General features: G+C 43.7%; 1 protein-coding gene across 5 annotated transcripts in view; it reads left to right on the forward strand.

Annotated features, from left to right (window-relative positions):
* The window catches only part of rnf123 (ring finger protein 123), a 149,821-nt gene that overhangs the window by 25,186 nt on the left and 111,149 nt on the right, over positions 1-13,486 (forward strand). For all 5 annotated transcript variants that reach the window (XM_075460104.1, XM_075460108.1, XM_075460105.1 and 2 more), the window contains exons 21-24: positions 4,050-4,151; positions 10,342-10,442; positions 10,570-10,762; positions 11,996-12,141. In XM_075460104.1, the coding sequence (XP_075316219.1) occupies positions 4,050-4,151; positions 10,342-10,442; positions 10,570-10,762; positions 11,996-12,141 (542 nt within the window). The remainder of the gene's footprint in view (positions 1-4,049; positions 4,152-10,341; positions 10,443-10,569; positions 10,763-11,995; positions 12,142-13,486) is intronic.

Below are 13,486 nucleotides of genomic sequence, written 5' to 3' on the forward strand. Positions count from 1 at the left end.
AGGCTGGCACATCTGATGAGGAATGAATTTACTCTGGGTGTAGAACTGTATATGTATCTCAGAGCTAAGCGGCTGCGGCAAAAACAGAAGAGGAGGTGGAATGTTCGTCCTTTGCAACAAGACGAACTTTGTCAAACGTTGTCCCAGTGTAACTTCATAGATGTGTCGTACAGATGTTTGTAGAGGCGCATCCTCTCGGTCACCGCGGTCTCTGCAGTGTTCATTTTTTCTTTTTCTTGGTCAGCTGTTTCTGGTGGAGCGCGCGCGAAGTCAGAAAAAAAGTTGTGTGCGCGCCCTTGCGCCGCGCGAGGATTTTCTAGCTTGCGAAGGGGGGCGTGGCGGAATTTTGGGACACGTGACCGTTTGCGCCATTTGCGACCAGCTAGTATGAGCGAGGTTGCGCCGAGTATGAATCAGCCTTAAGCAGTCTTAGAACAGAGCAGGCTAATAAGGCGTTGCTACGGATACGGCATAGAAATAGAGAGTAGAATGGCCAATGAACGCAACGGCCTTTGGAACGGTGGCGTCAACAGACCGCCGTCTTGGAACATGTCTAGCGCCGCCGAGCGCTGCATTGAAATTAATGAACATCGACCGGAACTAAGCAGACATACGGAATTAAATCGGCGTAAATTGACATATTTGACAGCCGGTGTTTTTTTTATTCTCGTTCATTACAAATGTTAAGCATTTACATGGGTAAAATGATATATGAGCCAATGTTGGTCAACATAGCCTATATTTCTGCTCATAACGTAGGCCTGATTACCTTTTCTTTAATTCATACGAACTCCTAAAATGACAGATCAGCTTGCTTAAGCCTAAAATGTTACTGTACAGTCTTTTGGAAGATACCGCACACTCTTGTCCAATGCTGAATTTATTTAAACAACGTTTCGTACACTGGCCGAAACGTTACCCTTCTAGTGCAAAACTCAGCTTACAGAATAGCTCCACGGGTATTTATTCACAAACTACGGTGTAAAAAAAAAAAAACATATACGTAAGTCAGCTGTTCTGTCACAAATCGGGCACTTCGCTCAAACAAGATCCTTACCACTTAAATGCTTTCTTGGAGGGCCCGTTATCGTGTTTTAAGTCACGTGAACTCTTACCTGAAGGGCCCGTTCAACAATAAACAAACACACCAACATGATATACCACATGAAAATCATTTTTAATGGGAGATGTATAAGTAAATTGAACAACAACGGAGGTGTACGGAATGTTGTCGTGCTGCAACAAGCACTGTTGCAAATAGCATGCCTATGCTAACTTTAAAGTTATTCTTACCGTGTTTTAGCCACTTAAACTATTTCCTTAAGGGCCAGTTCAACAATAAACAAACACGCCAACATTATATACCACATGAAACCCACTTTTAATGCGAGATGTTAACGTAAATTGTACAACAGCCGAGGTGTGCGGAATGCTGTTATTGACGATTGACTAGCATGCTAGGATTGGAACCATGTACCAAGATGGCGGCGGTTCTGACACATGCCCAGAGGCTCATTGGCCATTCTACTATCTATTTCTATGCGGATACGGAACTCGTGTGAGTTCCAACTGACATTTGTGCACACACTATGGCTTCTTAAAACTAGACTATAATTTTGACTGTAGCCTACTGTCTCGAACAAACGGTCGGTGTTCAAGAAGTAAAAGTCGTATCCGTATAATTCTTGAACCGTCAGCGCCCCAAGAGACGGCAGAAGCCAGCGGTGTAATTTTCATTCGGCTACTATGTGTGGCTCGTTTTCTATGGCAGTTTTAAAATAAATTTTCACCTGAATTTGATGACTTAGGCCGTTATAATGGAAATGGAGAGGCGACCTCTGGGCTCAGAGGCAATTTGTAAGAAATATGTGTGGCAGAGCTTAATGAGTGTGACTTTGGGTGAAAGAGGATAAATATACCTACGTTTTGAAGTAAAATTTGTCCAGATCGGGCAGATATTTTGGACATGAGAGACATTTGTTCGAGGAATTGATGCAGTATCAAATTTTGAGTGAGGATTTAAGTGGGAGAAGCAACTCGGCCGAGCTTTACTCTTCCTAAAACGTAAACTGCCGTTGTGTTAAAGCTGTATAATGTATCAACAAACCCTTTGGTTCAGTTAAAGCCGAGAGTCTCCTGTCACATATAAACTTTGAATGAGGTATGTGTTATGCTTTATGGCTGACGAGCGCCAAAATGGCTTGTTAAGTGCTTTTCAATGCATTTTCCCATCCACAATTTTCCCACTTTTTCCCCATTTTGCCGGAATTCCTTTCAACTAATGAGAGCCAGTGTTGGTCAAGTTACTTTTAAAAAGTAATTAGTTATAGTTACTAGTTATTGCTCCCAAAAAGTAATTGAGTATGTAACTCAGTTACCACATTGTAAAAGTAATTAGTTACTCAGCAAAGTAACTGTGGCGTTATTTTTTGTGTTCTATAACATCTTTAACATCAAATATGTTTATATTAACTGATTGAATTCATTCAAGGTAAACACAAGAAACTTGTGCTAAAGGAAAAAAAAATTGGACCAGACTTAATATTTCCTATATAAAAACACTAAATACAGTAATTTAGAACATTCTGTATTTATTTGAACTCAATAGATTGCAGCCTGCCATATGATGCATAGAAATAAATTAGTAAATAAATTCTGACCCGAAAAATTGAGTGTTGTTTGTTTTCGAGTGGCTCCGTCTCCTTCGTTGCTGCATTTGGGCTTGGGTTAGCTAGCTGCATTTGGGCCTGGGGTTGGGTTAGCTAGCTGCATTTGGGCTGGGGTTGGGTTAGCAGCTGCCTTTGGGCCTGGGGTTGGGTTAGCTAGCTGCATTTGGGGTTGGGCTTGGGTTAGCAGCTGCAGAAGCAACAAGTGCTTCATATTCGCATGGGATGATGTGAGGTGCTTCATTAGATTTGAGTTACTTGAGGCAGACGTGGATAAAGTTTTTTCCCTGGGCATAGCGTGCATGTTACATTCTTACCTTTTATCTCCACGAGTGAGAAGTAGTGCCAGTAATTCTAGTTAGAGAACGCTACCTGTGAACTTCCCTGGCTTGTTGCCGCTGTCTTGTGTGTGTTTAGCGCGTGCAGTGAGACAGCGTGAGTAGGGCATCCGCCCACCCAGCCAATCATCATCGCATTTGCAACGGTGTCAGGCAGCTGATATGTAGCGGAAAGCCTACAACCAAATTGTAGTAATGCGCCACTTTATATTTTCAGTAACGATAACGTCGTTGTAACGATGGGGAAAGTAATTTATTAGATAACTCCGTTACTGGAAAAGTAACGCCGTTAGTAACACCGTTATACTTAAACGCCGTTACTCCCAACACTGATGAGAGCCAAACGTCTTTGCTACCGATTGAGGTCGTTGCGCAGGCAGCGGTGTGCTTTTTATGTCGGTCGGACCATCGCTGCTAGACTAGTAGCGAACCGAAATTCATGACGGAAACGGAAGAATAATAGTCCAGCACAGGAGTAATATGTGTGTCTAATGCCTTCGGCATTGGCACCCATAATAAATGCTCACAAAGAACAAAAGAAACAACATTAAAAACTGTAAAATGGAACCGAGTTAGATGGAGTTTGAATCTTGAAAGGAGAAAGAGATTTTCTGATGTCTGGTGCTGAGGAGGGAAGCATCAGAGGGAACTATTTGTTCTGATAACATCCGATTAGTTTGTGTGGGAATCATCAGGAGGAACAGTTAACGGGGACGTTGTTGTTTTTTCCTTTATGCGTGGAAGAGGCTGGAGTCCAACACGGGTCACCGTGTCCTCGCCTTTCAGATGATAAGAAGATACTCTAGTTTGTGTTTTTTTCAGTTAACAAAGCGGATTTTTTGTTTGGTGATCCGCCCCCTGATTATCGCCTCCTGTTAAAGCCCCTCTGACAGCTCCTGGACAACAAACAGCCCCTCCTGTTTTCTAGTAGTGTTGTCATTAATTAGATCTCTGCCTGTGCGTGAAAGGTGAGACGGACGGTTGGCTTTCTGCTTCGTCTCATTAAGGTTTGTTTATCCCTTCTTTCTGTCTCCTCCACCTGCAGCGGCCTACGTCCCCCCTCAGCTCTTCTACAACGGGAAGGTGGACTACTTTGACCTGCAGAGGCTGGGGGGGCTCCTGTCTCACCTGAAGAAGACACTCAAAGGTTGGTGTGTGTTTGTTAGCAGAACCTTTCGTCTGAGAAGGACTGAAACCACCTCAGTGCAGCTCCTTTTAGGTTAGGTTTCTTTATTAGTCTCCACAAAGGAGAAATTTGTCTCGGAGACAGGGAGGTTACAGCACCATAAAACACATAAGAGGACAACACCAACAGACAAAACAGACAACAATAAAATGTAAGGTACAGGCTCAATTTATGCTCTTTCAGCTCTGTTTTATAAAGGCATTTTCTAAAAGCATTTTATAAAATTATCTGTTTTATAAAAACTAGGGCTGGGCGAGTTAACTCATTATTATCGCGTTAACTTGTTAATTATTTAATGCCGATAAATATTTTATCGTGCATTAACGCAGGTTTTATTATTTATTTTATTATTGTAAAAGTCTGTTGCTCACAGGCTTTTATTTTGTAAAAGTCTGCTGCTCACAGGCTTTTATTTTGTAAAAGTCTGCTGCTGTCTGCTGTGGAACAGGAAAAGAAAGTAATCGGCGGATCCACCAAACATGGAGAAGGGTACGGAACTTTTACTCGGCCATTTTCATTTTAAAGTTCTTCCAGACGGCGGAGTCGACAGAACCAAAGTCATCTGTAAACACTGCCAAGTTGAATTGTCTTCTCAGCGTAGTAGTTCCAGTCTAAAATATCACTTAAAGGCAAAACACACAACTGATAGCAGCAAGTCATTCAAGGAAACAGACAGTGGAGCGAGGCTTCTACATAAAAACTACAGAAAGATGCTGATGTTAAAAGTGTGTTTGCACAACAAATGTTATGGCACTTTCATTCATATGGCAGCACATTTAAAATAAAGCTAAATGCTAAAAGCTATACACTACTTTTGGATTCATTTTTGGATTCTGCGTACAAATGCAATTAATCGCGATTAATCAAGGAAATCATGTGATTAATTAGATTAAACATTTTAATCGTTGCCCAGCCCTTATCAAAACTGAAGTGAGAGGCAGCAGACACAAGCAGGAGAGCATGGGGCCCAACACAGAGCCCTGAGGGACACCACAGGTGAGAGGAGGAACCACCAGGTGGACTGAGAACCTTCCGTCTGAGAAGGACTGAAACCACCTCAGTGTTTATCAGAAACTGAGACGCTCTGAAATAGTTTAACACCTGGATGACATGCTGTCTGCTTTCTTTAAGCTCTTATTAAAAGTCTGCATCACATCCGTCGCCTCTTTTATTTCCTCCACAGGAGGTTTTAAAGTTGTTCGGATCGTTTCGGCCTCAGCTGACTGACAGAAACGCTCCAACACAGACGGCGTTCATCCACTAACAGCTTCATGTTTCCTTTTCTTTGGGAGCTTTAAGACTCGTACATCCAAACCTTAAAACAGCGTCAGGGTGCAGCAGCTGGACCTGCGGCTGACTCTTATCCAGGATAAGAGCTTTTAACCCAGCATGAGACTCTGTTTCTGTTATTGTTTTAATATTGTTATTGTTTATTATTGTTTTTACATTGTTCTTATCTTTTATGCCTTATATTTCGTGTTCTATATGTACAGCACTTTGTTTCAGCCATGGCTGTTTTAAAGGGCTTTATAAATAAAGTTGAGTTGAGGATGAAACAGAAACCAACCAAACAGTCCAGTGATGCATGAGCAGGGCTGTGATGAAGAATGAGTCCTGTACATTTAATGGCTTCCCTGTGGGAGGCTGGCGGCGGTGCACACGGACGCCCTGCTGGGTTTGAGCAGGTGCTTCGTGACATTTCTCTCCGTCGTCAGCAGATGTGGGAGTCGGGTGGATTGATGTCGCCTCTGCAGACTCCAGCGTGCTGCTCAGTCAGCGCCGACGAGGACCGAGTGCACGACTGAAATCAATTACCTGCTGCAGCGGCCCACTCGTTTCCATTTTCCCTCAGGTTTCATTTAGAGCAGCGAGGAAGGAGGTGGCGCAGTCGCTCACTCATCATCACAGCTGAAGACGTCTTGATGCTCCGCGCTGTCAGAACCAGGATTTACGTCTTCGGTTCATTGAACCAGGAACAGTTCGGGTCTGAGAGTCGTGACCACGCCGCTCGGTCACATCAGCAGTTATTAGCTGACTCAGTGAAAACATCCTCTTGCTGGTCCCTGTGAGCTCGCTGTAACCCACGCTTCACCCTCCTGCTTCTTAAACTTAAAGTTTATTTTTAAGTAGGGCTGGGCAAGTCAGCTCGTTATTATCGTGTTAACTCGTTAATTATTTAACGCAGATAAATATTTTATTGCGCATTAACGCAGGTTTTAATTAAAAAAAATAAAATATATATATAGATTTTTTAAATAAATCTTTTTTTTGAAAAAGGCATTTTTTAAAAATTATTTTTTGGGGCTTTTGTGCCTTCAGAAAAGCCCCAAAAAGCCCCTTCAGAATAATTCACCATTAAAGTCACCGCAGGTCAAACAGAGGCAGGAATGTTTGTAACATTTATTACCATGTGGGGCTGCCTCCATGTTATTCAACATGTTCTTGATTTAATTTAATTTAAAAGATCTAAACCTGATTTTCACATCACAGACAAACGTCTGAGATCTGAGGAGAATCTGAGCTGTTAACGTCTGATGGGACAAAGTCTTTGAAGCAAAGCCGAAAACTCCCCAAACTGTGGATGTAGGTTAGCCTGGCTGACGCGTCCACATCTGGATGAGATGGTGGTCTGGGAACTAGGTGTGCATTTTCTCGTATTTGAGGCGTGGTTTACGAATGCCTAGAGCCGTTTATTGGGCGCTACGAATGTCTATCAAATGGCGTCTGGTTCTTCCCATGCTGCTTTGCGCGCGATTCATAGCCAATTGTATCACTTATACCAGATGACGTATGTAGAGCGACAGTAATTCGACGAGGAAATACATCCTTCTTGGCAATGAAATCTTTCAACGGCAAACGTTGCTCTTTTTTAAAAGTAAACTTGCGTTCTAAGCTACTTAAAACACTTTCTAAGGCTGCATCGAACGGTAACGTTGTGTCCGCTGCCATGTTGGATTAACACTCTACAAGCTTCGGTGTCGCGCATAGATGCCGTTATCGTCTTGCTGCCCCCCCCGTTCTGTGATTGGTTCCCTAACTCAGGCAAAAATAAGGGCTGCCTTTGCAGTGTGAATGAAATCGCGCGCAAAGCAGCATGGGAATTCCCAGGCTGGATGTAAGTGAGGACATGAAATGTATTAAACTAACTCGGTAAAGGGTGCAGTGCAGTGACGTTTATTAGAGTCCTTCAGTTCAACTCAATTATTCAAATTCAGTGGCAAACAGGAAAGTATTTAAGATTAGATTTAAATCAAGCAAGACCTGCTGTTCTTTGAGATTTAGTTCCACATTAATGAAGCTTAAAATCACAAAGCAAACTTCTCCTGCAGTATCCTGCAGATCTGAAACCATTAATAGCTTCTTAAACCCACAGCAGTGTTTTAAAATCATCTGTGTGATGGACAGGAAGTGATGTGGAGGCGGAGGTGAGATGAATGGATCATTTGTAGGGAAAATCCGCCTGCGTTTGATTCTGAGAGGACGAAGCAGACTGACACAGCGTGTAGGAATGTGTGTTTCAGGGTTTCTGATGATCCCTGTTGGGGCTCAAAAACATGGTTTTGAAGTCGCCCAGCTACATGTTACGGTGTGGGATATGTGGGCTGCTCTTGGTCGTGTTGGTACTGTTGTTGGTCCTTTAGCTTTGCTCCCCCCTGGAAAGATGGAAGTAAAAGTGGACAAAGATCTGCTTTGTGATGGAGGAAAACTAAGTGTTTTAAGACATTAAGATTTTCTGAGGTCTTATTGAGATGTGTGAGACGGTCTTTGGTCAGAATACCTGCCGGTTTAAGCACAGCTGACTGAAACACTTCTGCTGACAGCGTTCTGTTTGGAGGGAAATAGGTTAGCAGCGTAGCTCTAAGCTAGCAGCAGATGCGAGCAAACAAGGCTTTCTCATCAACAGTAATGGACCAAGCCGTTAATTACTGCGTTTAAACATTTTGGATATATTAACCTCATTAAACAATCGGAGACCTACATCTTTATCAGAAACATGCCGATAATGTAACGTTAACACACCGAGAGCGGTTCAGTGTAGCATTTTATGAGACTTCTCCTCCTGATTTACGTCCGTCACCACGTGTCTGTAGTGACGTCTCCTCCTGATTTACGTTCGTCACCACGTGTCTGTAGTGACGTCTCCTCCTGATTTACGTCCGTCACCACGTGTCTGTAGTGACGTCTTTGTTGCTTCCTGTGCATGCAGGTCAGTTCAGTAAGATGAACTATTCACACTGAAATCTGCTATCAGTCACATTAAAAAGCGTAACGTTCCTTCCTGCTTAAGGTGTAAGGTTAACAAATCAAAGACTGTTTTGTATTCTTACATTTGCAGCGAGGAAGAATATTTTATTGCAGTGGATTAGCAATAAGGAACCAAATGTTAAGGGATGGCATAAAGTGCTGTTTGAGTTGGTGCCTCTGGAATACTTGACTTGCGCATCATATTCAAACTCCAACCAATTTTATGAGGTTTGGAAACCTTATTTGAATGACTTGGACCCCAATGTATCTTCTATTCTTTTGCAGGGATTCTCTGGAAGGTCATAATAACGAGACACATTGTTGTTCTTCTTTTCTTTTATTTACCCGTTTATGTACCTTTTTTTTTACTGTCTTTATCCATATGGTTACTGATTGTGTGCAACTGAGTCATTGTGTGTTGCTTGAGTGTTGTGCTGGAGTTTTGTTTTTGTTTATGTTGAAAAATGAATGAATGAATTAATAAACACTTTTTTTTGAAAAAACGTTAACAGGCCAACAGACTGGATCTGAGCATTGAGGTAGTCTGGATGGTCTTAAAAACAGACTTGATTTGGTTCAGGGAGGTTCTGTGAGATTAAAAAAAACCCTGAAAACTGCCAAGAGGAGAGTTATTCCTCCCTAAAACCTCCGGGAGGTTCTTTCCTACGTTTCCTTTCCTGTGAGCCCACATCCCCACATCCTCTGAGTTCCCCTTCAGGGATTCACAGATTGTTTTACTTCGGTGCTCCGTCTCCGCATTAATCCCCCTGATCTTTATGCTCTCCTCTTCATCATCAGCGTCCCGCCCCCCCGCCTGCTCCTCTGCAGCTTTTAATCAGACATTGATTAGTGCCCCCATCGTTCAGCTTTAATTCGCTGCCCCCTCATCAACAACTAACCGTTGTCATGGTGTTGTCGTCTGTTTTTAAGCAAGCTTGACCTCATTTATTGATTAGTTCGCTGATTGGTTTTATTAAACGCCACACGGACCGTTTCCATCAGTGTTAAGTATGCGCTGGAAGACGGAAATGCTGACAGAGAGAAGAAGTTCTCCTGTTGGGACTCAGTGAAACAATCTGAATCCAGGGCAGTGTTCGAAACCGCATACTTCTCCTACTTCTCCTACTACTCATACTAAGGTTTTGAGTTAGTATGCGAGTTTGAGTAAGCAAGAAGTTCCCGGATGCATACTAGATTCTCCGAAATGTTGGGTATGCATCATGAGGTTACTACTCATACTCAAACTACCCAAGATGCAACGTAATGCGACGTCGCCGATGGTCATTTCCTGTCAAAACGGCAGTTTCAAGCTAGCTACAACGAGGGTAGGTTCACTTCCTGTTTTCAAAACAAAAGCACCAATTGTATGGTAATGGCTTTCCCTATGATAAAAGGCAACGGGTATTTTATTTTGTGAAAATAACCGGAAGTGCGTTAGCTCACTGCGGCTAGCTTTAATAGCGCCGAATTCGTGGGAACAAAATTGTAAACAGCCGGTATTTTGTCAGGTTTTCAACACGTTGGGGATCTAAACGACTACTTTCTCACCTGAAAATGTTTCAAATGTTGCTAAAGTTTACAGAGTTTAGAGCTTAAGGGAAATCAGCTTCAGGCCGGCTGATTTCGGCTCGGGGAGGAAATGCATTGTGGGTAAACGCTCTGCATACTGTCTGATCGATCAGTATGGAAGTATGTAGTATGCGGTTTCGAACACAGCCCCGGTGATCATCAGACCCTCGCCTCGCTGCTTCCTCTTCTCTGGTTTGTTCTTCCATCATTTCTCAGTCGGACAGGAAGCTGGTGGTTCCGTCTTGTTGTGAAGAAGCTTCATAACCGATCTGATGCTCTTCTTCTCTGCTTAGATGAAATCAGGGTTGAATGAGATGAATCTGTTCTTGTCCACCAGACGATCTGGCCAGTAAAGCCAACATCATCATCGACCCCGCGGAGATCCAGACGGCGTCCATGGACGACCTGGACGAGGACGAGGACAGCGGAGCGGCGCAGGTTTGTTTCTGTTCCCGGTGCTTTGGAGGCTGGTTAATTACCCCGACCCGGTAGATCGGTCAGAACCTCTTCCTGCAGGTCGGCAACATCATTACTCGCGTGTTTTTAACCTGTTCTGTGACAACAGAGGCCGTTTGGCGCAGTGGCGATGGGAGGAGCTCTGGCCCGGCCCAGCTGGTTGAGTTCTCCCACTCTGGGTCGGGCGAACCGGTTCCTGAGCACGGCCGCCGTCAGCCTGATGACGCCCAGACGGCCGCTGACTCAGCCGGAGAAGCTGAAGGTCCGCACGCTGGCTGTGGAGCAGCGCACGGAGGAGGACAGTGAGTGATGCTTCAGCTGCTTTATTCAGGGCGTCGACCCGCTCGGCGGCAGAGGTTCTGCTTCCTGAGGTCGCCTGGCGTTCAGCCCGCTGGTGACGGTAATGTCTGTCCGGGCGAAACTCTGTGACCGCCGAGCAGAACCTATTTCAGGGAATTAAACAAAGCATCAAAGTAGTGTTGGACGGTATACTGATACGAGAAAGGTATCATGATTCCCTGACGCAAAAAACAATGCGATACGTTCTTTTTTTAGTATCGATACTCTTAAAATAACGTTCAGCAATCACCATTAGCCCTACACGAACAGCCCCTTTCTTATCGAGTGTATGAAACAACATTTTTCCCCAAAGACTGTAGGCTATTCTTACCATAGAACCTTTATCATTGTCAACTGGTTAGCTTATGAAAGGGCATGTTGTTCACGCTAGTAATGTTGACTTAAGCTTAACTTGCAAACGCTGTTTAATATTCTCTCAGTTCTGGTAATGTCATGGCATATATGCCGTTTTGTTAGAAATGATTTCTAGGTGGACATTTCAAATAAGTGACATATTGCAGAAGTTCAGAGGTTGAGAGAGAGTGTATTTGGGATTTCATTGTTCATGAGGAAAGCAATAATTTTACTTTTGTTACAGAGTGTTCAGTAGCTATTTATTTTGGCAATTGTATTTTTTAGATTATTTATTCTGAGTGTAAAGGTTGAAATACTTCACTGCACCATAGTGTAGTGGCATGTTTTGTTTTGTTTTGTTTTGTTTTGTTTTGTTTAAAATAAACTAGCATTTTAAATGTGTAAGTCGGTCATTAATGTGTTAACTGTTCAAACGTTGATGTTGGACAGAAAAGTAGCTTGTTAAGCAAAAGCCAACATGCTAACAGAAGAGATTGTGCTCATACTTCCTCTGTAGTAATTTGCTCAAACAGCAGAAAGGAGCAAGCTGCTGAAAATTAAACCATAGTGAGACCGAGCTGGACCATTATTCATCTCTTTTCCAGATTTTTTTTTTAGATTTTCGTCGTGGTATCGGTTCAGTATCGAGGTATTTATGGCAGGTATCGTATCGAAGTTAAAATGTTGGTATCGGAACAACACTACATCGAAGCAGATAATTTACATCCAGGAGTTTCCTTCCTGGTTTGGTGTGACGTCAGCGTTCCAGCAGCTGATTGGTCTCCCTCCCGGTGCGCGTCACTTGCTTCACTTCCTGTTTCTGTCTCCTCTCTGTCCCAAAGTCGAGGGGAGCCACGGCAACGACGGCCTGCTGCTGGGACGGCCGCACGAGGAGCCCGATCAGCCGATCGCTGACAAGTCCCTGCTGGAGATCGTTGACGGGATCGTGATGATGTACAACCTGAGCGTCCATCAGCAGCTGGGGAAGGTGAGTGGCGTCCTACGGTGACGCGTGACCGATGATCTGGGCCGGCCCGCCGCGTCACGTTTCCCGTCCGTCAGAGGCTGACGCCGTGACATCAGTCTGTACAATCAAAGCTAAAATCAATTCATCCATAAAAGCCTCCTGATAATCCACTGATCAATGTTTTCCCAGAGATGGGACCAAGTCACACATGTGCAAGTCCTAAGTAATTTTTTCTTGGGCAAGTCAAAGTCAGCTCACCTTATTATCGCAGTTTTACCTGCAGAATCTGATCTTAATAAAGTGAAAACACAAAGATGTAAGTAACTGTCAGTAAACATCATTGGCCAATGTGTCCAACCTGTCCACCCCGTATCATATCAAGCTAACGTTAGCTAACTACCGACTAGGCTAACAGGGTAATATTAGCTAATTTAACAGCACTTACTGGTCAGAATGGATCTTTAAATGAGGAACAAAGTTGGAAGTTGTCGTCTGGCTGTCTGAGATGTTGATGCCGCATGTCTTGCACTGAGCTGTTCGTCTTTTGCCGTCAAAACGGTGATTACGAAAGCCGAAGACAACGACTCTCGGTCCCGCTGACATGTTGATGCATATCTGATATGAGTTTATTCTCTCTAATAAACACTAAGGTATGTAGAGAGGGCATGGCTGACTGACAGGGTAGGGATCCAATCATGACGCAATTCTCAGCCTGCGCTCCTACCGGGTAATCCATATTATTTTTTTAATTAATTTTATATTCAAACTGAAAACATGAACTGAATAACACTCAAGTCATTCAAGTCATCGTGTCTCAAGTCAAGTCAAGTGCCGAGTCTTTAACTTCCAAGTCCGAGTCGAGTCTCAAGTCTTTTATTTTTTTGTCAAGTCGAGTCACGAGTCATCAAAACAGCGACTTGAGTCCAAGTCACAGTGTTTTCCTGACGAAAACGCTTCTTTTCATTGACAAATGTTCCATAAATCCAGTTCTAGACCAATAAAACGTCCTTTCACAGGTCAGATAAAGGCCCCTCGAGCCTGAAAGCCTTCAGAAAGTCCCACAGATGTGGCTTCGTGTCCAACCGGCCAGCAGCCGGAGGCTCAGACTTCGGCGTGTTCACGTGAAGTGATCACATGACTCTGTGTTGTTTATCCTGATGCGCTCAGGAGAGAAAAAATGTGTTTAAAATGTGTTTCGGTGCAGCGACAGTCAGTACAGATGTGGTAAAACTGTGATTTTTCCAGGCGTTTGGACGCCACACTGATGATGAGCAGCTCGCTGAGACTCCGTGCACGCCCTCGTGCGCTGGGAGAACTGATAAAGGCTCACGGGAAGCAGCTGGCTGGTGTTTTCCTCCATGATTGC

Source organism: Odontesthes bonariensis, chromosome 3 (genome assembly GCF_027942865.1).
Source record: "Odontesthes bonariensis isolate fOdoBon6 chromosome 3, fOdoBon6.hap1, whole genome shotgun sequence".
Lineage (NCBI taxonomy): Eukaryota > Metazoa > Chordata > Actinopteri > Atheriniformes > Atherinopsidae > Odontesthes > Odontesthes bonariensis.